General features: G+C 42.4%; 1 protein-coding gene across 1 annotated transcript in view; it reads right to left on the minus strand.

Moving 5' to 3' along the window:
* The window catches only part of PPA2 (inorganic pyrophosphatase 2), a 34,628-nt gene extending 18,705 nt beyond the window's left edge, over positions 1 to 15,923 (minus strand). The window contains exons 1-5 of the mRNA XM_032108855.1: positions 15,771 to 15,923; positions 14,033 to 14,097; positions 12,310 to 12,354; positions 3,903 to 3,956; positions 1,561 to 1,680 (exon numbers count right to left, since the gene is read on the minus strand). Of these exons, the coding sequence (XP_031964746.1) occupies positions 1,561 to 1,680; positions 3,903 to 3,956; positions 12,310 to 12,354; positions 14,033 to 14,097; positions 15,771 to 15,903 (417 nt within the window). The 5' untranslated portion in view covers positions 15,904 to 15,923. The remainder of the gene's footprint in view (positions 1 to 1,560; positions 1,681 to 3,902; positions 3,957 to 12,309; positions 12,355 to 14,032; positions 14,098 to 15,770) is intronic.
* Positions 15,924 to 25,851: the final 9,928 nt, after the last annotated feature.

Genomic DNA, 25,851 nt, shown 5'->3' on the forward strand with positions numbered 1-25,851 from the left:
ATACTGCTGTCCATGATCATTACTCCACCTCAAACTTGCTCTTGAGAACTTCACTGATACTGGAAGGCAAAGCAGAATCATTATCAAAAAACTGATGAAGTGGAATCAAGAGAGAATTGAAACTTAATATTTCTTTTTCCAGTATTCTTCACAGAATCAACTAGGTTGGAAAAGACCTTGGAGATCATCAAGCCCAACCTATGACCTAACACCACCTTATCAACTAAATCATGGCACTGAGTGCCACTTCCAGTCTTTCCTTAAACACCTCCAGGGATGGTGACTCCACCACCTCCCTGGGCAATCCACTCCAGTGTCCAACCACTTTTTCTGTAAAAAAAAGTTTTTAATGTCTAGCCTGAACTTCCCCTGGCACAGCTTAAGACTGCGTCCTCTCATCCTTCCAAAGTGCTCTTCATTTAGGGCTGCATTACACCAGTACTACTCTTCTGCCCAGTCACACCTCTTCACCTCTAGGTCAGAAGGAAGGAATAGTATTGTTCTCTGGACAGTACAGTGACTTCTGCTACGATAGCAAATCATCTAATACAGTAAAAAATAAAAATGACACTTATGTTCAAGCCCTCCCTAGCTCACCAGGTAACACGGGACGCTGAACATTTCTCCTGAGGAAAGTACTCTAAGTCCAAAATAAAGCACTTTATGCAGGAAAATATTTACATTTTCAAATAATTCTGGCTTTACACTAAGGAACATACAAATTTCAAAACATTAAATGGAATTGCTGGTTTCCAACTATACCTACTTGGAAACATTGTCTATTGACTAGACAAGAACTTCATTGCTGTATTCCAGCACCTGCCTAGTATCTCCTCTCCAGGGATCAAACACGTAAGCAGATTTTCAGGATTCAACTTTCACTGCTTATACAGTTAAGTGTAAAGAAAATAAATTACACTTTTCAAGCTCCATCATGTTCTTCAGTACTAATTTAAGTATGTGTTTTTCACAGAAAGCTTAAAACTTTTCATTATGCTCAAAATTTCAGCCATTGGTTGGGTTTGTCAAGGCTCAAAGTTTTGAATGCATCATGATCAGTAAAGTCTCACAGTTCAGAGAAAAGTTAAGTCAGGCAGCTGAGGTTTAATCTAAAAAAGAACAGCCCTTGTGTTCCTCTTTGTTAAAGATATTAAGAAATCCCAATTAAAATTTATGCTGCAGTACATGAAAATCCTAAATGAGTTTTTAAATAAATGCCTTGTTTAAGTAGAAAAGGTCTACTTGACGAAGTATTCTTGAATGGCAGACCATGACAGTTTAATTCTGTCACTACAGTACAGAGACACAGACTAAAGATTTGAGATTTCTTGATCATTTAACTCCTTCCTGAAAACACAGCACATATTTACTCCCGCACCCAAATTCTGATCAAAATTTATGGACACAATAAAGTTCAATATAAAAAAAGATCCTAATTTACAAACCTATCAAAGAGAATCACCCCTCTTGCAGTTGATTTGCATTCAGGCAGTATCCAAGATTTACAAGGCAATTTACACAGAAGACAGAAAACTTTCACCATTATAACAAAAATGTTACCTGTGGGAGGGCACCATAATTCCATATATAACCCTTGTGAGGAAAGATATTTGCCACGTATCGAAGCTTGCCTTTCTTTACATCATGTTTAATGGGATTCAACGGCTCCTCAGTGGCAATCTAAGCAGATCGTGAAAAAGGGCGTGGGGGTGGGGAGAGGGAAAGAGAGGAGGAGAATGTTAAAATGGAAAGCAATTCATTCCATACCCAGCCAGTGGGGAAGATCCATCTGGCAGCACATGCTTGTGGTTTGAGGATTATTAAAAGTATGATAACTTCACTCTGAATCTCAAGGGTCATATTCAAAAAGCAGCTTATTAAGGTATTAAATAATGCTGTAAAATATGCAAGAAGAAAATGAATCTAGAAGATAAAGTAATAAATTTGTAAGGAGACTGTCATGGTCAAACATAAAAACTGAAAGGAACTTAAGTCAGAAGTTCTTGCACTGTATAGTACAAGTTCAACAGATGTGCAAATGGTGGCACAACGTCTTCCAACAACAGGGGCTTTGACAGCCACAGACAAAATTGTTTTTGCCCTCTGCTTGTTGCTCTCCAGTTGCAAACATCCCTTCTTTCCATCACCTCTCAGCATACAAATGCCTTTTCACAAGCACAAGTTCTCCATAGCCACCAAATGCCAACTTAACACAGATCTGGAACAAGTTAAGCTACCATTCGAAGAGGGCATTCTTACTCCTAAAGAAGCACTGTCAGAAGAGCTGAACTACAGCTGAACAGTAACATCCTCCCCCAAACCCCATACACAAACCATACACATATTTCCACTGCCTGAGTTACCCACCACAGCTAATTCACACTGTAACCACCCTTTTGACACTCCGCACCACAGTCCAACCCAAGCTTGGCTCTTGCTTACGAACACTCATCTGAGTGGCAAAACGCGCGTTACAGGCTCAAGTGGTTACACTCAAGCGGTCCATAGCTTTCCTGCATAAGGACACAGCCCTCAGTCCATACTCATTTTATATCCCTGTCATTTACCTGAAGCACCATCACCAAAGCCATCCCAATTCCACTTTTTTGAAGCACACCAACCTGTCAATAGTATGTACTCATTCCACAAGTAAATCCTCCCCAAGAGCCAAGACGAAGGTTCAGGCATTTCTGGTTATACACTGGATTCTACCTGCTTCTGGTCATAACCTAACAGTGAAGAGCTCAAATTTGTTACTTGGGACACTGACAGAAGTGGAGCTCAGCAATGATCAGGCAAGATCTGGTAATAACAGGTGTCAGCAGCTTACCATGGTCTGGACTGAGGGACTGCCAGGACACAATGGCAAGGCAAGACAACTGCCTTAATGGTTGATGCAGGAAATTTTAAGGGTATTAAAAGTTAAACATTAGGGATCTACATCTAGTCTCCTCCACAAAGCCCAAAAAGTCAAAAATCACTGATTTCTGAACCTAACAGGACAACTTTTCTACCCTTGACAAAATGTGCTGAAAGAAGTAGAAGGAGAGCAACCTGAGCTTTGGGCAGCATTCAAGTAGCACTGTCAAAGCAATCCTCTGCAAAACAGAACTCAGCTTCCACAATTAATCATGAGCTTAAAATACAGGGTAAATATCTGAGGTAACCCTGCTTGAAGAGTAACAACTGTGATGGCAAACACATTTCTGTAATTGAGGAAAGGAGAAAAAATTCTCATATAACAGGCTAGGGAGATTCTTTGGTATTATTTTCAGTAATTAAAAGAGTTAACAACTCAAACTTCCTTAAAAGCATCTGGGAAGCATCCCCAAAATTAATACAAATGTTCAGGAAGACAGGACATACCCTGGTGAGATCTGTTGTTTCACAAACACTATAGATGATTTCACTACTTGTAAAATACCTCCCTGCAGGAGTAGATATGTTCAATCAGTATTTATTTTTGTCACAAAAGAAATACTCTTTTAGCTGTAACACCATTTGTCAGGACTTGGCCTAGCACACTGTACAGTGGAAATGATGAATTAAACCATCTGAGTGGAAAACTCCATAAGCAAGCGTTAGTCTAAATGCTGGACAACATCCTGAAAGTCAGTACTCCAGGACTCTGCTGCAGATAAGCTGCACTCTGCAGTCAGAGGATTGTCAAGAAGCAGTGCCCACCTGCTTTTCCTGTTTCCACCAGGAAAACAATTAGAACTTCAACACTTTTTATAATTGCAAGGAAAGAGTATGTACCACTGCAAACCAATTTTCTAAAATAGCACATTTTAATGTGTAAAGAGCTATCCAAACTGTGATTAAACTCTGACTACTGGAAACCACTACATTGTCATAACTTCCACAAATACCTATATAATCAAGGTATTTTTCTTAATTACCTCCATTTTTGCATTCGTCCAACGAGGCACTTCTACAATCATATTAAACAGGACCTAAAACAACAAAATAGTGACAGAACTGAAAATAAATTCCACTTGGCAATTAGCGTTTTACAGTAACACAAATTCTCTCCTCTGCATTCAGCAGCAACATACATCACATTTCTCTGTTACAGCCACTTTTATTTGTATAATTCATTTAGTTCAGGCTCCATGGTTCATCCTTTCCCTGCCTCATTGCTTTGAGAATATGAACAACAAGCACTGGAAATACACCTAATGTTTTTTGTTCCCATGTCAATATTATCCTTCACAAAACATTCAGTATGTCCATAGAATAGTTTGCCACGAGGCAGTGGTTCAGTCTACTAGTCAAAGAGGATTGGATGTTTCTATAGCACAGAGTTGGCTTCCTTTAAGCAGAGGAGAATGTTTCAGTTTTTTTCCCCCTCAAGGATTTATTCTTTCAGGCCCTCCTCTTTTGCCTTTTTTTTTTTAAAAAACTCATGCAAATGACACTTCTGATTCTCAATCAAATCTGGCTGCAATGAGGCGATACTAATCCAAAAGTGATGGCAGAGGAAAGACAGGGACACAGACACCTCACATTTGTGTTAACCTTCTTCCTAACAGAAACAAAGTCAAAGCTGTTTTAAGAAGGGGGTGTGGGAGAAAAAAACCCAATGAACATGTAAAGTTTTGTGGTTTTAGAAGAAAAATAAATAGTCTACACCTTCTTACTGAGGCGGTTAAAGCGACATTTTCCAAAGAGAAAAATTCTGCGTAACTGCCGTAAGATTTCTTCTTATGAAGCTATCTGAGTTAAGCACTACCAAGTAGAGCATTAATTGAATTGAAACCATCAAGCAAGGTCTACAACCTGGTTTAAACTACTACAATAACCTCAAAATATCACATTGCCTGGGATATCTCTTCACAGCCAAGGAAAATTCACATTGCTATTAGCAATCACAATAGATCAGGAAAGACAAAATATGTTTTTGCAGAAATTTGTAGGAAAAAAATATAAAGTTGAACCAACTGAAGACTTGCACTGACTCTAACTACAATTAAGGCTCCAGTGAATCCTTAAATATTTGTATTTTTGCTCCTTGTACCCTGCAGCTGCAACAAACAAATACCATTACCAGGATCAACATCAGTCTGATTAAAGCAATCCCAATGGTTTTATGATCATCTCCTCCCAAACAAATCTAGAATGTGGAAAGCAAGAAAGCAAAAGGAAAATCCCAACTGTCACTTAGCATTTCTACTATGAGATCACAAGCTATGGACAATCCTCACAGCCAATTCCCAATAAATTTAAACTATATTTGCCATCCATAAGTACTATACCCATACTGCAATCAGTGGTACGTCAAATGGAATCACTTTTCCCAGTCAGGTCATGACCAAATAAAAAAAGATTTTAAAAAAAGGAAAAAAATGAGAAAGGTTTCAGATAAGTCTCAGTTTCATAAAATACACCTTATGTATATAAGGACAGTTGAAACAAAAGTAAAGAGGGCTCAAAAATGTCAACGCCAAGCAAGCAGACAGAACAAAGCAACATACATGCACCAGCAGGTAAGAGAAGGGTTGGAAGAAAGCCAGATAAAGTCTGCACATCCATCTGGGAAACACTTGGAAAACAGAAATGCACAGCATGAAAGCCAGTGCTGACAAGAAACTCTTAGAGAACTGCCATGCAGGTAGAAGAATTGTTCTGACTGGTAGCTACAGGCAGAAAACTTACAAACTACTCCTGGAATTATAGAGGATGTCTTCCCCTCCACCACAATCCTGTATTTTTGTTGTTTAGATGCTGCCATATGCTCTCCTGAGCATGTAGAATGCAAAGGCTTCAGCAGCCTCTAAGCTAGGTTTTGAGCTTTAATTAGTAAACAGTCCAGGTCTCCACCAAATCAACTGTTGGGGCTGGACTACAACTGGACTGAAATTAATGCAATGTTGCTCTCAAAATCATAATAAAACCACTTGGATTTAACTCAGCTTGAAGACCAGGCCCTCATAATTTGTGTATCAGTCAAATGTGAATTGTCAAGAGTCTTAAATGTGACAGCCTGACAGATTAATTTGTATGCAAAAAAAAAAATCCCCAAAAGTACTCTCTCTAATGCTAAGCTACCAAAAGCATTTACAAAAGATTAATGACTTCATTCAGTGTTTACATTTAAAAATAAAAAGTTTTATTTATAGGGCAATCAAATTTTCACAGTGGTGAGACTAGATTCACTCGTGTGGAAAGGAGAGCATATACTCAATATTTTGACAGCTCGAGAGAAGTAGACTCCCTGGTTTTTTAGGATTTTTCTTCCTCCTCTTTCATTTCTTATTTTCCTCCCTAAGTACCACAAAGGAATGTTTCCATCACCCTTTCTTTTCCAGACCAAGCACCTATTCCTTCAAACCACTCGAATGTTGTCTCCCATCCCTTGCTGAAAACTGTCCCTGCCTCAGCTGAAAACAGAAATGTAAGCGTCAGACACCACCTGTCTCCACAGATTACCATCTGCATGTGTCATTCAGGGGTTAGTTTTGGCTGGTGAATGCATCTGGTAATTGATATTTTTATCTTAAATCAGTAAAACAAAAAATTCCACCTCACCAACCCCCTAAGAGTAAGCACTTCTACCCCCTCAAGCAATGGCAAGACTGTTTCAACAGCCCATCTGACACACCTTCAAATCACAGAAAAAAAGATCTCTCATTAAACAAAAACTATTGCTTTCAAAGTTTACGATTTAACTGCCTTAGTACAAGAGCAGTCAACTGGCCTGCCTGTGAGGTCATTGCTAGCTGCAGTCCAGATTTAACCCAGCTCTGCAAGCGCCTCATGTAGAAGGGACTCCACTTCATGGGAGCCGACTGTGCAACAGGCCAGAAGGAGGAGTTCCTCCAGGCAGCCTCATGCCAACTCAGCTGGCTGACGGTTTCCTCAGGACAGTATTCCTGGAGCATGCAAGAAAAGAGGAAACAGTGTCCTAGATTTAGAAAAAGGGACAGAATCAATCTTCTAGGAAAATGGAGCTGAAGAGCCCAGAGGGACACTCAACCCAGAGTATTACGTAGCTTGTTTGACTTTGGGTCAACGTGAACCCAAGACAGATATTTGTACTTAAACTTTATTATACCTTGAAGAGGGGCAGGGGAAGTGTGGAATCTACTTGCTCAACACAGAGAAGTCAAAAGTACATTTCCTCATTCCTACAACTGCATAAGAAAATCAGCAGAAAATTACATCAGTAGGAACAACCAGTATATCTAAATGATACCCTTCATTTCCTAAGAATTACACCCTAAGTACGTTACATGGGAACTCCACGTAGGTTGCAACTGTTTGCTTTATTGGGGTGTTGTCTTTAACAGTTCTTGGCACCTTACTGCATTCCATTTCAGCTGAACATAATTTTTAATGTCTCATGATACAGTTTTTGCTGAGACAAGCAAAAATGTCTCTCCTTCACACAGAAAACAAATAGTTTTTGGTTTTTGAAATGAGAAAACAACAGAAAGATAAAAAGATATACAAATATACTTGAGCATATTTGTACAGCAAGTATTGAGAAAAGCAAGGAAAATACAGACTACTGTACCCAGGTAAACTGTTAGTCATCATCCTCTCCTCTAATACTGATGGCCAAAAATAACAACCAGCTCTGGCTGTACAGATTCTTACAGAAAATAACTCATTTTGATCTGGGGTTGTTCTTAGAAACCTGAGTAGCAGAAGGAAAAAAAAAAAAAACCATGACCTTTCTGATGCCTGCCTTTCTGGACTGCCCTATATCCCTCTCAAAACCAATTCTTCCTTACCTAACTTTCCCTTTCTTGTTCAACTAGTTTCTTTCCCAGTCATTCCACGTTCCCTATTTCATACACTTGAGAGAAGGGTTTTGAATAGGTATGATTTTGCTCAATGGTTGCAACCTTTAACGCTCAACTTCGAAGGTTCAGATAATCTGAAGCAGAAGTGGAGCAACTGCTATAGACTGCAATTTGCCATCACCATGCATGACAAGGAGAAGAGATAAGCTAAAGCTTACAGTTACTTTAGTATTTTTTATACTAGAACGCTTAAAAAAATCTAAAAGCACTAGAGGCAGCATTTGGGGGCTGCTGACTCTTTGTCATAGAGAAGTCCCGAGTCCCAAAGAAAGTGAGAAGAAAAATCAGCTATCGTTTCCTTTTTTTTCCGTCTGCTGATTTGCAATCTGGCAGGGATTCTCATCAGCCATCAACTGAACATGGCAGCATGCACCTGAGCACTAACAAGAATGAAAATCATAAGCTGCCCTAGCAGTAGTGTGAACAAAGGGTGATGTTTAAAAGCAAGACAGAAAATAAAAGAAAAAAAGGGGAAAAAGGGAAAAGGTAAATACGGACTGTCAGGAAATATATCCAGAAATAAATGGAGTAGGATTTCCCTACAAAATGAGTAGCCATGTTATAAGCATTCCCAATGTAAGTTCGCTATAAGGTATTTGCCAATTAAAACAACAAACCAGATGCCAGCAACATCTGGACACCAAAGAGACAGTGGAACTTCTCCAACATAAATTAACATGCCACATAGCAAAAGCGGAATGCAATGTCCAGCATAAACACAGAGTGCCTGCAGTCTCTTCATACTGTACTTCCCTCACATACTGAAAAGTACTTTTCAGTACTGTTATACTGAAAAGGGAATTATGAACACTATGTAGGTACAGGTAGGTTTTACACACAGGAATCTCACTGGCGTCAGGCATATTCTCTGATCAACCAGTTATGGGACATATTCACCTGCAAAACTATGCAGAGTATCCACGACATGAATAAATATGAAACACTGGCATTCCCAAGTTTAAGGAACCATTTATTTGAAGTTAAGTTGGATCAAATAATTTATGTAACTTTCTCAGTAAACCAACTGTACTCTGGGTAGATTTCAACTGGACTGCTGAGTGACAATTACCTCTACTCTCAGCATTTGTTCATCTATAGGAACACAAAGTAAGACTGCATCTAATGGACACATCCATAGCAAAACTCTGGGCAAATTCAAGCATCAGGGTGAAAGATTCACTGACAATCTGAAATTTGGAACACAAATCCCTGACCATATAATGGACACAACTGGACCCCAGGTTACATATACTGAAAAATGGTCTAACATCACCACGGACTGCTAGAGGCTGTAGGTAAGGCAGAATACAAAGTCAGCACCATGTGTGCACCTGTTCTGCAGGGGAAATGATGGCAGCTTCTCCTTTCTTATGAAACATACCAACTTTAACAAATGAATCTCTAACACCGGTTTTGAACACTGCTGGAAGCACAAAGTCCTCTGTCAGATCATCTATGCAGACTGCATGACCACTCCGATGGCCCCTTATATCTCACCTGACTAGTTAATTTATCAGAAGATTTTGGCTCACAGAAGCATCTCAGCTGAAGTCCACAAGGGTGTTCCAGCACTGTGCAACCCACAGGATGCAACAGAACAAAAGCTGTCTTGTTTCTTTCTATTTTTTTTTTTCAAATGCTCTTGGGAATGTCTGTAAGTTACAGGACTATAATCTCTACGTGCTTGGACAAACTCCTTACCAGAGCCAACATATGAAATAAAACTTTGTATTCGAGAACACCTGGGTCCTCTGAACAACACAATATGTGAATACTTCTCCAAAGACATACAATGGTAAGTGGATTAGAAACCCTTTCACTACAGCAGGGAAGCAACGTGTCACACTTGTCTTGAAAAGAAAATGATGACCTCTTCAAACCTTCTTCCTGCCAGACATGGAAGACCATATTCAACAGTCAGGCTCTGACAGTTTTGACCGTAACCCCAGTGAAAACATCCACTTTTCGAGACAGAGGTGTGAAACTTTTGAAACCTTTCACAGAGATTCACATGGGCAAGAGTGTATTCCAAGTGCTTGCAATGCTTAAGGCAATGCAGGGGTTCAGACTGCAAGCTGCTAATAATTTTAAGACTGAAGCTGAACATTACTTCTTTCAGCATAGTTTCTACCTCAAAGTAACTTCTCTCTTGTCCTCAAACAGCCAAAAGCCATCTCCAAAAGCAAAAAAGTCAGTTGTCAGCAGTGTCTGCAAAGCCAAATTTAACTGAGATTTGGGAAGGTCTAAAATGTTACAAGAAATGGTTGAACTAGTGAAAACAGTTAATATAGAAACACAACAGTGTTTCCCTTAGAAACTACAAACTGAGACTGTAAAAGAGCTGATACACACTTGTAGGATGCGCATTCCATACCCTACAAATGTTGAAAGCTGAAACTCCTCTACTTTGAGACCTTCTTTCCTGGCATCAGGAACACCAAGGACAATTTAAAGTAGATTAGACAGACTAAAGAGACTCTTGCAAAATTATCTTCATTTTCCATAGCTAGACTGCCACCTGATAAACACCAGCTCAGCATAATTTAACACACATTCTTAAGAGGGTTTGCCCTTGTCTAGAGTAACAAATACCTGCCACCCTAAAAGCTTAAGTTTCAAAGATGAGTTTCCAGGACAAGAACTATCACCTTTGAATTCCAATCAAATTCAGTGCAAGGATCAACTGAGTTAACAGCTGTCAATAGCAGCCTTTGCATTCCTAGACAAGAGCAAGGAGTCCAGTGCTTCTGAGGTATTCTGAAATCAGTACATGACATTAAATTCCTCAATTTCCCTTTACTCCCTGATTAGGCTATGCTTTCCCTGCATACACACACAAGGATGCATCTCTCACCAGGCCAAGGTAAGGAGAGCTGCTAAAGAGCCCAGTGTAAGAAGAAACTGCTTTCCTGAACACAAAGATCCCCTTGTTTTCTCTCTCCTCCACAAATCCCAAGGATCACGATGACAAAGCTGTTCTCACATTTCACCATCAAAGTAAAGACCAAGCATGTTCAGGAAGCTTACAGCCTGCATGCTTGTTTGCTTAATTGTATCAAAAGCCTGCTAGGATTGAAATGTACATTTGCCTTTGCTCATTTTCTGTAGTTCTGTTAAACCACAGCACACGGGCAGGAGTTATGTGAAGCAGCTCTGGAGGCTACGCTGGCCAAGAAAGCAAGACCTGCTCACCCTCACTGGCATTTCCCCTCCCCTCCTTTCCATAGGCTACTAGAAGCACGGTTTTCAACAAGCTACCATGCTTCTCACAGCACAAAACAGCAGTTTTGAACAGTTTCAGATGCTGCATGAAACATCTTTGCCTCACTCAATATTTATAAGCAGCTAAGAAACAGAATACTTGACTTGCCAGCAGGAGAAATAAATAAGAACTGATGTTGCAAGACAATGATTTTTTGATAGAAGTCTACTGGCACATACTCTTTCCCCTGAATAATTCCTCTTTCAGGCATGATTCTACATCTACTAAACAGTACCTAAATGGGCATTAAGCTACAGAAAATCTAAAAAGCATTACTTAGGCATTGTAGTTTGAATGAATCACACAGCAAAGGGAGAAGAAACGTAGTGCAGGATTGTGTGAGGACTGCTGTACAGCACAAGAACCAGCGCACCACGCACTGGCTGCAAAACTATGAGAGCCCAGACAGTTAGGGCAGTTCTTTCACATCTGATGGGTAGCTACAGTTTTGCAGTATGACTGGCCAAAGAGATAGGAGAAGATAAGGACTGGGACACACACACGCCCCCCCACATATCGTGGCCTTAAAGCATAGTTTGGTTCATTTTTTTTCTTTCACATTCTTTTACTAAGTTTTAGATGAGCCTATGCCACGCAAAGCACAGCAGAAAATGCTACATTTTAGAAAAGACACTTGCACAAACAAATCTTGTTTCACAAAAAAAGCCTGAGCAGATCTTCCATGTTTTCTGGGCTTGTATTAGCCTTAACTTCAGTCCTGGATAATGCTGAACCATTAGCAGATGTGGTTTTTCTCCCTTTGGGCTTCCCAGCTGAGTATAGAAAACAACCGCAGTTCTGAAAAGCAGATACTCAGTATAACTTCTGCCCTAACATACTTAGGATTTCTGAAGTTCTGTTTATAAACCAAAGATTATCCACAGTCAGAGCATAATGAATATTTCATTAAGGGAGGTTTTACTGCAAATGTTTCTGAACGCAATAGCAAAAAAGATAACACATCTACACTGCAAGAGTCGTAACAAACCTTTGAAAGATTGGCATAAATGTTTGCCTTTGAGAACATCTTGATGAATAAAGGAATTCTGACATTTCTGGTCCACTCAAAGAGGAGAATATTAAATCCCTTTAAGTCTTTCCTCCTAAAAGACTTGCATTTGAAGATATGTCAACTATATTCAGTGAGAGCAAGTTCACTCTGCAGAAAAGGGATGTTGGGAAGGAAATAGAGGAACAGTTGAAAAAAAAAAAATAAAAAAAAAAACTTAGCAGTACCTCAGATCCAGTAGTCTTTGACCTCTTTGCAGGAATTTCTTTATCCTATAGGGAAAGAGTGAAGTAAAGAAGTGTATAAAGAACACTAGAGAGCAACATTGTATTCACATAAATACAGGAAACAGTACTTCGCAATGCAATTGAAACATCCCTTTGTGAACACAAAGGCCTAAACTGTAACTTTTAAAAGTAAGCAGTCAGTTCTGTTTCATTGTGAAATTCTAACCTTCGAGACATTAACAAAGGAAGATAAAAAAAATGTACATGGACACATCCACTTTCTCCCAGATACAAAGAAATTTAAGCAGCAATTTAGGTCTGTACTCAATTGATTGGAAACAGTCATCTTTCTGTACAGTAGAAAACAAAAACCTATCGAAAATAAACAAAACCAATATGAAAAAAAAAGGCTGGATTTATCCATCATAAAGTCCACAAATCTCAGACCAGAGGATGGAAAGACTCTAACATACAATCTTTAAAGTCATCCTCTTGCAAACAAGGCAAAATTAACAGAGACCTTAACCATGACTTCGCTTCTTGCTTACTCTTCAGGCCCTATATCGGGTGGAATCCTATTTCCCCACTCACACCAAAATGAAAGCCTCTCCACACTGATCAGACACTGCAGACTCTAATTTAACCTACTGACAAAATCGCAGGCTATAACCTACTCCTCCAAACTTTTAACTCTAGATGCAGGGACAGCAAGGCCTCCAGGGAACACATGATGAAAATGCCCATTGCTTTTCCAGCAATAGCATGGACTGAACATGGCATCTTAGTAATGACACTCTGAATGACCTGCCCCTCCCACTGACTAGCACTTGGGTCTGCTGATCAAAAAGGTTTCATTCAGATTTTTAATCTCTCGGGTTTAATAATTCAAGGGATTGGTTCATCAGTTCAGAAGTCTCCATCTAAACACGTTCAAACTACTGACGTTTTGCACCATTCATATCACCCATAGAGACTCAGCAACAAAACAAGAAAACGACTCAAACTCCCCCAGCCTGTTTGTGTCACAAGCACCCTGTGATAAGCAAACCTCAGCCTAAACCAAAGACTGGCAGTTCTCCCATCAGTGACAGACAAAACAGCCGCTTCATTATTGCTGTAATGAAGCCCCAGGGAGGGTGGCTAACAAGACGTGAAAGTGCTCATCTGCACCTCAAGCACTTCGAATCTCCAAAGGTGTGATTACCACTTCTCTCCTGGGCATTGCTGCTGGCTTCCAATTCTAATGCTCCTTTTGGGAATTAAAGACATACACCGTAAGTTACACAAATGTGTGCTGTACATCCACGACAAAGAAATGTACACTTTTAATGGCAGATGTAGAAAATCGCTAATTTAAAAAGAGTAACAGTAGAAAATTAATTCAAGCACACAAAAGCACAACCCTTAAACACAGGGAATTATCACAAGATACAGTGAGGGTTCCTTCTGCCCTCAATCACTTAAAGAGACACCTAGGCTTGTATATACAGAAATCATTATGTTTCATTACAAGTCACTGAACTCAGCAGAGAAAATTCGGTGTAGTCATTGTGCTTGTATTACATAAGGCATTAGTCTGGGTTAGAGTGGGCCTTTCTGTCACTATACATTTCTCTGTTGATTACCAAAAAAAAGCTTTTAAAAACTGCACTTTTACCTAAAGAACACCAGCAAAATTATTAGCATTTTCAAAATAATCATGTTTCAAGGCATAAATACATACCTCTTTAGATCCAGCAAACAGGGGAATGTCATGGAATGGGGAAATATATTTACCATCTGCATTCTCTGAAAAACAAAACAAAGTAGCATTGCAAACCTAAAGATATGGCATAAGATGTTGGTGTTGCTAAATATCACATAATACAGAAATGTATATATGTTATGATTATGCATCCATTAAACTTTTTCTGATGTTTAATTTCACGTACTAACCTACATGGAGGACAAAGAATTTGATTGTTTTGACAAGGATTCATTAGAATCAAAGTTATTGCTTTAGCATTCAACACTATGCTTCTCTTCTACCTGGCAATACAAGCTATACAGGGAGGAGAAAATTCTTTCATTCTTTTCTCCTCCCTGGCCATACACAACAATTAACAGATAAAAAAAACCAAACCCAAAGGAACCTCTTTTACATCAGTGATAAGTGAATTCATCTGGGTTTCTAGCAATGTTGCCTCCATGACTCCATTGTATTTCTAATAAACTGAGTTTCATGACTACAAATCCCCCAAAGTAACAGGCTAAAGTCTGATCAAGAGTGAGTGAGGGATGTGATAATCGCTCTTGGCCCTCGGTATGAAACACCACACCTTGAAACCAGCAGAAATTGATGTTAACTTAGTGGCGGCCCAATCTGCACCTCAGCCTTGCTCCCACTCTAGAACGGAACAAACTTCACTGGAGTGTATGCTTAAGTTTTTCAAGTACAAGTATCACATCAAAACAGTGCAAACACTAACTCAAATCAAGGAATTTCTCCTCTGCTAGCACCCCTATTCATAGTAAAGAAAAAAGCAGACAAGGAACTTCACTTAGCTTTGGACTTTATTTTGACCACCTCAGCAAAGAGGAGTAAATGGAGTTAATTTGAAACTCCTGGAAGCCTCCCAGATGCTCCTCCCAAATAAAACAAAGTTTAGTGGCAGGCTGTTTATCCCCACCAAATAAAGTGGCTTTCTCTAGACGAGCTCCTGCAGTGGCAGCCCCAGGAGTGAGTACAAGGGAGCTCTGGCAGTGCTGCCAACCGGACACACGCCGCCTCCGCTTCTCCCACACCAGCGGACGTCAGAGTTGACTGTAGGTCAATGAACCAGAAGCGTACAAACCCTCTGCGATAGGACTGGCACACAAGTAAGACAACACTGTTACGAAAATGCGCAATAGTGAACACGGCGCACCCTCAGCTCTCGCTGGGTCTTGAGACGCCTCCTGGAGCACTGCCCATGCCCTCGCACTGCCACTTGCTGGCCCCCGCTCGGGGCTGGAGCCCCTCATTTTGGATGTCAGCCTCCCGCCTCAGTGACGTGTTTGGTGGGAGGGAGGGCTACCTTGGTCACAAGGGACAGGCTGGGCTGTCACACCACAGAGCCTCCCACGGCTGTCCCTGGGGTGCCACAGGCCTCCGCTCCCAGGCTGCCAAAACACAGCACCACGGCGGCGCTTCCCCCCCAGCGTCCTCCGGGGCTGAGCAAGGGCACGGCTGGGCCGGGGTTGAGCAGGCCAAGCATCCCCTCCAAAAGCTGGGATCTCTTACAGGATCCGCCCTCGATCTCTACAAAAGCACTGCTCTCCCCCTGCAGCGGGGGGAAGGCTCAGGGGCGACACCTCAGCCAGCCCGAGGAGCCTCCGCGAGAGAGGGAAGCCGCCGCCTCCACCACCACCTTCTCTCCCCCTCCGTGCGCCCCCCGGACGGGGAAGGAAGGGGTTTATGGAGCCCGAGGACTGCTACTTACTAAAGTAGAGGCGGTAATCGGGCGAGTTGGACCGGCCCCGCTGTTCCGTGCTGTAGCGGGACATGGCGCCCAGGCGCCCCCACCCCTGCGCCGCCAGCAGCAGCCGCGACAGCCCCGGCGGCGCCCGCATCATGGCGGCGGCCGCGCGCCCGCCTTCCCTCCCCTTCCTGCGGCCGCCGCGCCGCGCCGGCCCTGCCCCGCCTGCCGCGGCCCCTGCGAGCCCCGGTCCTGGCCTCAGAGGGAGAGAGAGCCTGTGGGACTGCTCAGCCGTAACGGAGGGCTCCACCGAGTTGAAATTAATAGTAACAAAAGCCAACCCCTCCTTGAGGTGGCAGGTGACCCCAGCGGGAGCCAGGCAAGCTTGGGCAGGTGGTAGCCCAGGTGTACCAGACTAAGGTGCTCTCAGGCCACCAGCACTGCCAGAATGGGGGGTGCCGAGAGGATGGAGCCAGGCTCTTCTCGGTGATGCCAAGCTCTAGGATATGAGGGAACGGGCAGAAACTAACACACAGGAAGTTTCACCTGAACATGAGGAAGAACTTTACTGTGCAGGTGGCCAAGCACTGGAACAGGTTGCCCAGAGTGGCTGTGGAGTCTCCCTCACTGGAGATATTCAAGAACCATCTGGACACAATCCCGTGCCATGTGCTCTAGGATGACCCTGCTTGAGCAGGGTGGTTGGATCAGATGAGCCACTGTGGACCCTTCCAACATGACCAGCTGCGATTCTGTGAAAAGTGTGGATGCAAAATTAGTGGTGATGATACCAAAGGTTGCTATCCTTACCTGAGGCCCATGGCAGCATGAAGATCCTACCCTGCTGCTACTTTGGTAGGGAAACGTTTGTTTCTTAGCACACATTTTTATGACACCCAAGCTAGTCTGTGTGTGCACTGCTTATAGCTGGGCTATTTGCATGGGTTCCCAATCAGAGATAAATTTTTATACTGAACCCTGCTGTTCGATTCTGTATTCATCTTGTCTTAGTTTTAAAGCTTAATAACTCTACATATGATCAGATTCCTTTGAATTCCCTTTTCACTGATCCTTGAGGATGACTTCAAACGAATTTTCTGTCAATAAGGATGGTAGTTCTTGAAGTAGTGCTTCTTATTTGTGGATCTTTCAAAAATTCCTGAAAAGGGGCAAATACCACTATTTGCATTTCATTGATGGAGAAACTGAGGCAGAACAACTTTTGTTGCATCATCACTCTTAAATCCCAAGCCAATTATCTTGTGTATTCATCTTGAAAGGTGATCAATATTAGCTTTGAATTTTAACTCTGGTTTGAATTACCCTGAAAGATTTATGCAGAATAACTCCATGTTACCCTCATCATTTTACACATTATTTTGAATGTTATTGGGAATTATTTATTTGCAGCAGAAGGGCTAAGTCCGTATCTTACTTCTGATTTAAACAGCACATAACTATTTCTCATTATTTGTTCCCTCTACTGCTTTGGTAGATGAGGCTTCAAAAGAGTCAGGATTGTCTGTTCAGTGTGTGCAGTAAGGACACAGAATTATTTTACACTAGAGCAGGAGATTTTCATGATGGCCTCACTACTGTTCCCCCATGTACTCATCTGAAATGTGTTAGCTGGTGCTCTGGATCTTTGAGGGAGCTGTATTCTGGTGTGTGGATTTTCCATTACAAGAAGGCTCTGGGGGAAAAAAAAGCTATGGTCTCCTCTGATTTGCCACTGCTTGCTATATTTGTGACAACAGACTTATCCCCAGGAGTATGGAGAGGCAATTTTTGCAGGGCAACTGCCCACTTCTGCAGAAGCTACAAAATAGTACTTCGTATTTCACCAGAGGAGTTGGCATCTGAGTTCCCCAGATGCAAGGTTTTTAAGGGTAATCCCCTGCACTGAACATGTAGGGATGAAATGCTTCATAGAATCATAGAATGGCCTGGGGGGGAAGGGTCCTTAAAGATCATGTAGTGCCCCCCTGCCTTGGACAGGGACACCTTTTGCCCACCAGGTTGTTCAGAGCTCCACCAACCTGGCAATGAACGCTTCCAGAGACGGGGCGTCCACAACCTCTCTGGGCAACCTGTTCCAGTGTCTCATCACCCTCACAGTAAAGAATGTCTTTGTTATATCTAATCCTAGACCTACTCTCTTGCAGTGTGAAGCTATTCCCCCATGTCCCACCACTATATACTCTTGTAAGAAGTCCCACTCCATCTTTTTTCTAGGCTCCCCTCAGATACTGGCACATCTCTGTAGTTCTAAATTTTTAGGTTTTAGGGCAAAGAATCTGGTTTTCGTATGGAGTAATTAAAAATTGAGTAATTAAAAAATTAATATAATTTTTTTTCTATTTCAATAGAATCTATTATGTGCTTTCTTTGAGTTGGCCTGCTGCTGAAATGGGCAAGGTTAAAAGGAAACCATAGGACTAATACTCTGCCTCTCCCTAGTTCTGAGGAATCTGGATTTAATTTATGGAAGGTCAAAGCCTTTGAAAATCACTTACTGAGAACACACAGAGGATTTTTACACTTGCAAAGCTGACAGTTGGGTGTAAGGTTATTCTAGTAGGAGTCTGATTTATTTCCCTCTACAAGCTGGAAAGTGAAATACACTACAGTGGCCTGGAGTCCTGGTAAGATGCATGAAGTTTGAGTGCAGAGTTCTCCATTGCTTTGTGTTGTGAACATGGTCCTACCTAAAGCTCTCTCATCTCGAGTGGGAAATCAGCTGTGAAGCACTTAGAATGTATGAAATATAAACGAGTTTCTGTGCAGGCACTGTTTAGATGCATAAATAATGCCAGCACGTTACCTAGCAAGGGTAGATGATACAGCAGAAAACCACACTGAAACCCTGCTAATGCTACCAGAGCAGAGAACATGATGTTTTAGTACTGTAAGGTATCCAAAATTATCCTAGTACTACAGAAATAATAATGCTTTAAATAGGTTTGATTGTATTTTTGCTTATTGTGCATTATATTACACAGAGTATGGCTGAAGTATGCCCATTACTCCTCAAGTCATATTTGGGTAAGACCAGCTCCCTGGTTAGGATAAATTCACCTACCATCCTTGAATCTTTGAAACAAATTAATGTTTTGGGTCCAGTATTTACCTTGAGCAAATTCTCCAGAATTACCAAGTGTTCTACTACCAAGGGATTTTTTCACATTCATTCCCAAGCATTTTGCATCTAGCTCCTTGCATATCATTCCAATTGGGCCAGCAAAAGGCATTTATAGCACTGATCTCATTCATTGACCTTGTAACAGCTCCCACTGAAAAACAATGAAAATGTTGCTATTTATTTCAATGGAATTAGAACCAGGTCCTTAAGACTTAAGTAGAACTTACACGGTGCTTAGGTTTTACGCTTGCCCTCTGCACAGGGGTGAATCTCATTCCAGCAAAATGCCACTGGAGTATAGCAAAAACTCAGCAGCAATATAACCATCTAAGCCTGAAGGACATCCTTACTTTAAAAGTTTGTACTCTGCAGTGTGCATTTACACTGATTTTAGATAAATTTTTATATACTCACATATATATAAAAAAATTAATGTTTTGCCCATTAAAATGCTGTGCAAATTAAATGCAGAAAATATTATCAATATCATAATTTAAAGAAACCCCTCCTCCTGAATGAAAATAATTTTCATCTTTTCAGCTAATAAAGCTGTGAAGAATTTCATTAGTATGACTATGTGCTATTCCTGTGCGTTTGCTCTTGACTGGTGATCACATCATTATCATTAAATTTTGCTGTAATAGAAGTTCTATCTCCATGGCTTATAAAACCATTGATCTGAAGTAATCAGTTCCTGCCAGCCTTCTGTTCTGCTGCTACCTGTGTGCAAAAGTCGCAGCCAGCCTTCCTCCCTGCCCAGCCACCTCAGTGGAACAGGTCGCTGCCTGCCCCTGCTGGCCAGTGCTCACTCCTTCAGCCGACACCATCTCCCCAGCCTGCCAATGGATCAGCTGGAACCAGCGCTCCCTAGGGCAGATCAAGCCAAGCAAGGCTAGCTGAGGCAGTTTAGGGACATTGGGCTAAGCTATTCAGGCTGCTTTTCAGCCAAAGCAAGTTAAGGGCCATGAACAACTCCTGCAGATCTTTGCACCGACAGTCCTCAGCAGGAGAAGGATGACCAATCATTGGAGTCAGTAACCTCTTTCATTGGCACAGCCGGATTTGGCAGAGGATGTCTAGAGAGATGTCTACGCACAGCCAACTCACATATGTATTTGTATATTGCTCGCTGATGGATGCTGACGGCAACGAAAGACTACATCATCTTACTAAAAGGAATTGTGTATTTCAGTCACTAGAGTTAGGTTTATCAGGTTACACTACTTTCCATCTCAATGTGAGTAAGAACAGAGGCTCCTATCCCAAAGACACTAAGTACCTTGGGTCAGACTGTGAACCCTTGTTTTGTAGCAGTGAACTCACTTCAGTAATCCAATTGCTTTAAAGAGACTGATCCTCTGTAGTTATGCAAAATTTGGATTTAGTCATAATACTCATTACCATTAGGAAGATGTCAAGTTTACACCCTGTTTTTCCCTGAATAAATTTTTTGTCTGAGCTGTTTTGTCTAAGCTGTTACTTTCTTTTTTAACCATGCTTTTTGTTAGGCTCTCCCGTAAAGTATGTTAGGATTCGCTTGCCAGACTTCTCTGGACCTCTGCCTAGAAAGTGATTTGCCCATCAAGAGGCCTGGACATCATGGCTGTGTCTAGTTGTGGAAGATATGTCCATTTGTTCCCTCCTAGGCATCTGTACTGAGTTAATTTTAAGCTCTGTGAACCAGATTTCAGCCTACCCTAACTGCCATTAAACTTGTTTGTATGAACTGAAGCTTATTTTTTTAAAGACTCTTATCTTTGTTAATCCAAGGCAACTCCCCCATCACAAAATAAAAATCACCAAATAGTATTCTCTCCTGTAAATTCTTTCATTCATTCTTTCACAAATGTGCACAAACAGAAACATAGAGAGAGAAAAAAAAAAGTCTCCAGTTCAGCTATAAAAATACTGTCTGGAAATATGAAATTTTAGTGTGAAGCTGAAAATCTGTAAGGATTCAAAATAGAGACCTAGAAGGAAAATCTTTCCAGTTGCTCATGATAGTCCATTTTTAGGTTCCATTCCTCTCTTGATTTGTGAATTGCTGGACATAAGGTTCTCAAAGAATTCCACAGAAAACATTTCATCTTTGGTAATTTCTATGCCCTCCTACTTTACATTGAAACGCACCAATAACAAAGAATCATCTTCTGTTCTTTTACCTATGCCTCACTCTCTTGCTTGTCGTTCCTCATTAGCTTTGATATCACAGTGCCATCTACTTGATCAACAGAGTCAGGTTATTTTCCTTAGAAAATTACACAGCTGTAACACTGAAGAAATCAAAGGGCTGCTCGGTTTCCTGGCAAGTTCCCTCTCCTTCTCACCTCCCAGCCCTTTCAAAGCAGCACTGCCCTTAGATGTCCCCCCCTTTGGGACCTGGCCCAGCTCCAAGCCTAACAGACCTACACAAAGCCCTGGCTGGATAGTGACAGATCCACAGGCGCTGCAGGGACCATTCAAGCCCTGCCGACCCTTTTCTCAGCATCCCTTCTCCTCTCTGGCAGGTGTTTCAGTTTGAGAGATGGGTCCCCCTCTGTAGGCAGAAAACATGTCAGCCTTTTGTGTGTGTAAACTGGAGCAGAGGCTTTGTTCAGAGTAAGAAAGCATCGCAGCAGTCCAAGGAGATGGATTGCATAGCTTGAAAGGTTGAGCCTTCCCTTCTTAGAAATATCCACAGCCTAGCCTGAGCCCCAGCAGGCATGTACTTCATGAATTTTTCCTACAAATATTTAGACAAGAAACACTGTAGACAGGGCTAAAAGAAATTATCGCTGTGCACTTACTTCTAAAGACCTGTTTCTCTACAGGAATCACCAGTCTGGCAAGATCAACAGTAGGAGTGAAGGTGAGACTGCCACACTAAATAACTTTTCACCTACAAGACAGGCTTTTTTTCTTTTTTTGTACTATTGAAAGGTGTTTGAAGTTTTTTTCCTATGTATATTTCGAAGTAATTTTGATTCATTCATTGTGAAAAATCAGCATGTAGACTCCTGTTTTGCCTGTCCCTAAGCCTTATCTTTTTATTGCTTTCTTCCTCACCTGCCACTCTGTTATCTTACCAGTACTGTTGCAAACAGGTAGAGTGTACGTACCAACAACTTTCCTGTGCTCAAAGTCCTCGATGGGCCTTACACAGGATTGTTCTTATCAATGCCTCAACATTTTGTCCCTCAGAAGACATCTTTGCTCTGACTCGTGCATACAGGCAGAGTGACAGTTACAGGCTGGCTTTTATATGCACTGAGATGGAGATGGGGAGCTACAGAGACATCTATGCTCTTTGCTGTCATGCTCCACCTGTGGGGAGGGTAGGACAGCTTTCTGCAGCAGTACCATGGTACCTTTCTGCTTCTCCACTGCCTGTCAAATGTAATCTGTTTACATGGGCAAAAGTGGCAAAGCCACTCTGCAGCTACAGACTGAGACTCTCTTTTCCCTTGGTGTCTGTGTTGGCCATTGCAGTGAGCAAACTTGGAAACGGCAATCCCATGCCATTGCCATGGGACTCCAGCAGTGGTCTGTGCATCCACTCAAAGGGAGCAGGCATGGTGGTCAACCCACACCAGTATTTTTTGTATAACTTCTGGGATCCTAAGTTATTAGAAATCTTCTGTAACAGCTGTGTGGTATGACAAGAAAACAAATAACTGTTTGCTTACTTAATGGCCATCAGTCTTTATGGCGCTTCTGGTTCATTTATAGCTCAGGACTGAGATAAAGGTTGACATTGACCATACAACAATCAGCTCTTGTATGTGGCCAATACAGTTGCTTGGGAACACAATGCCAATATTTTCCAAGTTGACACCAGCACCTGTTCTGTTTCTTAAGCAGGGTGGCTTCTGTGCAAATAACTGCTACGTGAGTGTTCACATCAACTGGATTCCAGTTTGCTTGTAGAATTAAGTGAGCATAACAGAGTAGTAAAAGAGATTTCCACACTCATTGTAAAAAGAGCATTTTGTCCATGCAGATGCCAAATATTCCTCTTGTCTTATGGATTAGTGACTTTGGTAGTGCTTTCCCATCAGTTGTTAATGGGGCCAGAAGAGAGCAAGAATAATTTGAAATTGAGAGAGGGTTGCTCATACTATTGTGAGTGGCAGTGAGTATTTCACACACAGTTCTGACTGTGCTTTCTGTGGCATTTTGTTGTAGTCCGGTAAAGGTCAGCAAACAGTAATAAGAGTTTATAGGGATCTTGCTCAAATGCACAACTGATTGTTTTTATGTAATTCCCCTGCTGATTGCACAGGCATAGCCCACTGGTGTAAATCTGTGATGGGATTTAATGTGATGATGGATAAACCTCGTTGTGTCTCAAATCTCCTTCTCTCCAGAGGGGATAGAGAAGCCACCAGTACTGAACATGTCCCAGTCATTCAGAGTATCACAGAGAACATGCTATTTTCAGCCTTTCCTATGCTGGATGGCACAGAGGAGATACTTTAAGGTTGCAGAAAGTTCTCATCTACATTTCTAAACTGTGGTGTAGGCCTGCTTTGGGCTCCTGGCTGCCTCCAAAACAATGCTGCTGGCTAAAGCCAGGTAAACCATTCCAAGTACAACAGCCACAGCAAACTACAGCTGGCTTTCCCCATAACAATTTTGTTGCTGAATGAACACATACCTTTTCACACCCTGTGACTGAGTTGAGGAGGAAGAGGAAGACAATTTTTGCATGTGGGTAGATTGCTGTCGTAATAAACACCTGAGCAAATTTTACTATATCCTATCTTGGCTTTAACTCTGCATTTGTGTCAGAGCTTACAAAGCAAAGAATTCTATAAAGTGTGTTCTTCTACCTTCACCCAGCCAAAATACATTGACCAGTTTTCCTCCAAACCATTTAAATTTAAATAAATATAATGAAATCTCATATAAAATGATGAGACCTCTGTCTTCTGAGAAGCATGACACTAAAATCCTGGTGGGGAGAGATACCTTCTCTGGGTAATTCTGGCTTAAGCAACCATCAGCCCTACCCAAAGCTACTTGCATGTGCCCTGCGTCATCCCCTGCTTCATGCTGCCACAACCGCTTCCGTAGCTAGTTGAGGAACTAATCAGGAGCACAGATCCAGATGGAAAATAGCCCAGGGAAAAGGGGCGAGGGGAGGAGTTTTCTGCCAGATCAGTTCCTCCATCTCATCTCAAATGCGTGTGTTTACACCCTGCAGCAATAATGGGAACAAAATCATCTGAGGAAGGGGGGCATTCAGGGTGGTGACTGTTTAAACCAGTTTCACCACCTTCGATGAATACCAAGCTATTACTTCGAAAAAAAGCTCCTCCCAAAGTCCCCAGTGTAAGGAAATGGGGTGATTGATTTCTCTCGACTCCGACTTTACACTGTGTACAACTTGTTGCTGGAGCTTTGATGCTTGTCACAAGTGTGTCACAGTCTGTCCCTGCCTACGCCTCTCCCTGCTGTCAGCACTGCTCTGCCTTTCAAGGAACTTTTGTGGTCTGACTTGCAGAATAAAGAGCTTCTTAGGAAATATCAAAGAGGAGGCAGGACTTAACACATGAATTGCCTATGTAATATGTGACTTCTCTGTATGAGCACAAAGTCTTCCCAGTATTCCCCTCACCACTTTATTCCTCTGCCAGACTGTGTTTAGGCTGGACACTTTGTGCAGCACTGGCATGGTGCTGCAATTTGACGTAGTTTATTGCTTAACAGTTTCATAACCTTTTCACTACTGGGTAGAAATGAGGGGCTTTGATGAGGAGATTGCATTACAGGACCAGTTTTGTAAAGAAAAACGAAAGTTGGAAACGAGGTTACACTACTAGGTCTCATCCCCGCTTGTTTTTCACTAGACAGTCCTTCAGGGACACAGCGTGGCAGTGCTAAAGCCAAACCCTCTGCCAGCGTCTGTCAGAGGGACATTAGTTGTGTCCCCTGGCAGATGCTGTGGCAATGATTGTGCGTGAGACTAACACCGATTAGGCTGCACCACGGGGCTCCCACCAGGCATTTCCTACAGCAGCGAATGCTGCAGGGTTGGGTATCACAGCAGCGGCAGTGATTGCTACTGATGGCTGTTGGGGCTCTTCCCAGGATAAGCCCAGTCAAAGCTTAGATGCCAGCAACTCCTGCTGTTTTGACATGAGTTTGATTAGACTGGCGCTAGAGAGGATCACTAGACAGTACATGTGTGCCAGAGGCCATTGCTAACAGGATAATAGGATCTCTTCCAGGGGTTAATCCAGAGGTATTACAAGCAGGTGTTTTGGTGTCCACTCCCTTGGCTATCACAGCATGGTGGTTTGCTGTGGTGTCCTTCACAGGTCCTTGGCAGGCTTTCACCTTGGCTTTGGCGTCCCTGTCCCTAGTGTAAAATGGGACACAGCCTGGTTTGAGACTAGCGTCAGCTCCACACTACTTCCTAGATCCCGCAGTGGCTTTTGTGTCCTTCTCAGCCCTTTTCTTCATTGTCCTGGGGGATTGGTCGCCTTTCAAACCTGTAGATCCGGAGTTTCCAGCCCAAAAGCTACACCTCTCAATGGGGTCAGGAGACTGGCAGATGCAACTTGATATGCAAGGAGTTGGGGTCCTGACCAGACTGCCGGAGTGAGGGTCGAGTGGGTGGCTGGCCTCCCCTTCCCATTTGCCTTGCCCTCTGCTTCCTGCTGCCCGGCAGTGCAGAGGGGGAAGGGGTCGGGTGAAAGCATGGTGATGCCGTGGCACACTCGGGCATCTCCCTGCCCGGCAGCCGGGATGAGGCAATTCCTGCTCCAAACTGCCGGCACCCCCGGCCCTGCGGCGGGGTGAGGAGCATGCCCTGAAGCAGGGAGAGGGCCCGGGAATGGCTGCGGTTTGGGGCTGGCTCTGAAAGCAGCCCCGCCAGGCGCGCTCACACGTAGGGCAGGTGAATGCAAACGCTGCCTGGGGCGGCAGCTTCGCGGGGGTGGAGCTGCTCCGGCACAGGTGGCAGGGCTGAGCCCGGGG

The sequence above is a fragment of the Corvus moneduloides genome, chromosome 5 (assembly GCF_009650955.1).
Source record: "Corvus moneduloides isolate bCorMon1 chromosome 5, bCorMon1.pri, whole genome shotgun sequence".
NCBI classification, from domain to species: domain Eukaryota; kingdom Metazoa; phylum Chordata; class Aves; order Passeriformes; family Corvidae; genus Corvus; species Corvus moneduloides.